The 3,410-nt window shown below is 41.8% G+C and overlaps 1 protein-coding gene and 1 long non-coding RNA gene across 2 annotated transcripts; one reads left to right on the forward strand and one right to left on the reverse strand.

Moving 5' to 3' along the window:
- Positions 1-373: 373 nt before the first annotated feature.
- LOC18426159 (acidic endochitinase) lies at positions 374-1,677 on the reverse strand. The gene has a single exon (XM_006832820.4). The coding sequence runs from the start codon at positions 1,393-1,395 to the stop codon at positions 487-489; it is 909 nt and encodes a 302-aa protein (XP_006832883.1). The 5' UTR covers positions 1,396-1,677; the 3' UTR covers positions 374-486.
- Positions 1,678-2,643: 966 nt separating this feature from the next.
- LOC148783499 (uncharacterized) lies at positions 2,644-3,330 on the forward strand. The gene is made up of 2 exons (XR_016044458.1): positions 2,644-2,893; positions 3,029-3,330. It is a non-coding gene; the product is annotated as an uncharacterized LOC148783499 (long non-coding RNA).
- The last annotated feature ends 80 nt before the right edge of the window (positions 3,331-3,410 follow it).

Here is a 3,410-nt window from a genome sequence, read left to right on the forward strand (position 1 = left end):
CTCTCTCAATGTACATGTAGCTTATTAACATGAATTATATTTATGATAATTAATATAATTTGTAAACAATATTATTAGATATTTTTAGAGACATATATTCATAAGTTTGTCTTCACAATGCAAATAAAAACCTTTGGTCTTGCTCATCAAAATACTTAAAAAGAACCCTTGGTCTTGCTCATCAAAATACTTGAGATCATACCCAAGATTGCAAACCCCAAAAGATAAAAAAAAAAACATGAAGAGGTGTCAAAGAAGAGCATGTATGGATTGGGAAACTTATTGCAATGTTGCAGGTAATAAACATGAATATACACAAACAAATACAATTCAAGATAACAAAAGATAGGGAAAATACATACACAAAAACAAATTGAGGTGTAGATGACAGAGCACATAAATAACATAAAGGTTTTGAGAGAGAAATATACATTTATTTACTACTACTGTACAAGTAGTTATGCAATGTAATTTTGCCTAAAGATATCAGACATGGCTTTTGATGGAGGAGCTGTAACCAGTCTGATCGTCGTAGTACTTGGACCACAACATGACCCCTCCATACTTTTTTGAACCCTTGATAGCAGGAAGCACCTGGGAAGTGAGGGTATCCGCGGGAACGAAGCCGCTACCGGCAGCTTCAGGCGCTGCCGGCAATCCCAAGAAGATCTTTGTCGCAGGGATGGACGACGTCCACTGCTTCCATGCATCCTCCAAGTTTGTAAGGTCACCCGACGTATACTGGCATGGAGGATTGTTGTAAAACTGCACCCAGACATAGTCGAAGAGTCCTGTCTTGAGGGCTCCTCCGACCCATGCGTCGGGAAATGGACACTGTGGAGCGGCGCTCAAGTACACCTTCTTTCCTCGGCGACTGAATCCTGAGAGCGTCCTCGCTAGCTCGTCCCAGTGTAGGTTTGTTCCCCCCTCGATGTCGAAATCAATACCATCAAGCACTGCATCACCCAGGGGACGAGACGACGACTGTCCTCCAAGATAGTTGTTCCAGAGGTAGCGTGCGACTTGTTTCGCATCGTCAGAGGAGGCGAGGTAGTAGCTCCCGGCACCACCACCGATGGAGAGTAGGACCTTGACACCCTGCTTTTGACAGGACCTTATGTCGTCACTGAGCCCAGTGCAGCCATTGGAGTAGGGGTCGCAGTGGCCAGCGAGGTTGATCTGCGGAGTTTGTCCGTTGCCGAACGTGGCAAGGAAGGCTATGTTGACAAAGCCATAGTTTCCGGTAGCGCAGGTCTCCGCAAGGGTGCCCTCGTTGCCATTTTGGCCCCAGTAGATGGCAATGCTTCCGGCTTCGGACCGGGCAACGACCAGTGCCAACACAAAGATGCAAAGACAGAAGATATTGTCCTTGATGGAGAAGCTTGGAATGGCCATAGTTGAATTGCTAGCAACCACCAAGGCAAGATGTATTATCAGTAGTAGAGCAACCTTGGGTATCTACCATAACACCACTAGTTGTTAGCTTTGTATGACAAATCCTCATACCACTGCTCTCCTTTTATACCCTGCTTCACTGCTAAGTGGGTTTGTCTTTGCACAACTGAGTATATGTCTTACGGACTTCACTTTTAGACCCATCTTGGATTAGGGCTGCCGGGCCAGCCATGGCCTTAGCCTGGCCCTATTTCGCCTGAGGATCGGCCTAGGTCTGCCTTGGCCTAAGCCCAGCCCTCAGGCAACATTTTGTACCTTAAGCCCCAGTTTTTTAGGGCCAGGATCACCAGGCCGGGCCGGCCACATGACCCATTCCCACCCTATCTTCGATCTTAGGATGAGAATTCTTTACCTTATCATTATAGTATTATAATATAATATACAAGCGATAATACAAGAGTCTTCCTCTTCATTTTATTATCAATATGAAATGTTTTTGTTTATACTGCCTTATGTGAGAATGAAACATTTTGCTGTTGTCTTCTCTACTTGTTATGATTGATAGGACTTTGGGTTCCATTCAATTATTTGTGTTTGGGAGTTTAGCTTGCTCCAACAACCACGTTGTCATCTTTGTCTCTAGCAAAAACCATTCATTGGCTATTGCATACTAGCTCCTTATTAATCCTTGGTTAACAAAACATAAAATAAATAAAAAGAAATGATCTTATAGGACTCTCCCCCACTCATGTGTGTAGGACTTCAAAGATCATCATTAAATTTAGCACAGATCTATAAAACCTACGTGTGTAGGATTTCAAAATATTATCATTAAATTTAGCATAGATCTATAGAACCCATGTGTGTAGGACTTCAATTGATCATCATTAAATTTAGTACAGATCTATAGAAAAATCAAGTTCTACATCCACACCCATGCGATAACTTTTTTAAATATCCATGCCAATTTTATTAGTGATCATTTGAAATCCTACACACGTATAGATGGAGGAGGGTCCCATAAGATCATTACTCGTAAATAAATTAAACCAAATATGTGCAAATACAAAAGAAATTTGTGTACATGCACCACAGAGGTACATAAATCAATATATTAATTTTAAAAAATTTACACACGGATCAGTAAATTACAGAATGAGATCACAATTGTTCTAAGTTACCGACGACATGACACGCTTTTTTTATCCAAGGTACCCTATTTCCTGTAAACTGAACACAGTACAAAGGTTTCGTTTTGTTATGTGATTTTTGCGGCCCCTTTCTCTCTCTCTCTCTAAATGGGGTAGTCGGAGGATTAGCTGGGTGAATGGGTATGGGAAGAAGTCCTGCAGAAGCTTGTTTTGGAACGCGAGGGCTCAGGAGAAGAAGGCCATGAGAAAGCTGAGGTTTCTGTTTTTCTCTCACTCTCTCCTCTCTCTCTCTACATCCTGTTCCCCAAACTGGAATTTGATCGCTGAGAAGCTAGGAGGAAGATCAGGTATTCAGTTTTCAGCTATCCTCTTTAGTGAGAGAGAGGGAGGGAGAGATTCTATAGAGAAAAACAGGGAAGATCTTGTGAGAGAAAGGGGTGTTTTAATGGCTTTTGTTGCTGGGGTTCCTCTTTTTTTTGCAGGGAAATATTGTGGATTGAGCTGGTTTAGTCAGTTGAATCCAAGGATAAATCGCAGAGATTTTAGTGAAGAAGAGGAGGAGAGATTAATGGTGGCTCATATACGTCAAAAAAAAAGAAGAGATTAATGACAGCTCATAGATTGTATGGCAATATAGCTTTCTGAAGTTTCTTCGTTCTCTCATTGCTGTAGATGTTGTATTCCTTGCCGGATGGGTGCTTGATCCATCAATTCATCGATGGAATCCAACTTTGGAGCACTATACTGGACATAGGTCATTGAATTTGAAAGCGTGATTTTCGCATTACATGATCCGCAAATTAATCGTAATGGCTACACTCTCAATGCTATTAAAGAGAAGTATCAGACGACCAAGTTTCAGTG

Source organism: Amborella trichopoda, chromosome 1 (assembly GCF_054954075.1).
Source record: "Amborella trichopoda isolate Santa Cruz 75 chromosome 1, AtrichopodaSantaCruz75HAP2 v2.0, whole genome shotgun sequence".
Classification (NCBI taxonomy): Eukaryota; Viridiplantae; Streptophyta; class Magnoliopsida; order Amborellales; family Amborellaceae; genus Amborella; species Amborella trichopoda.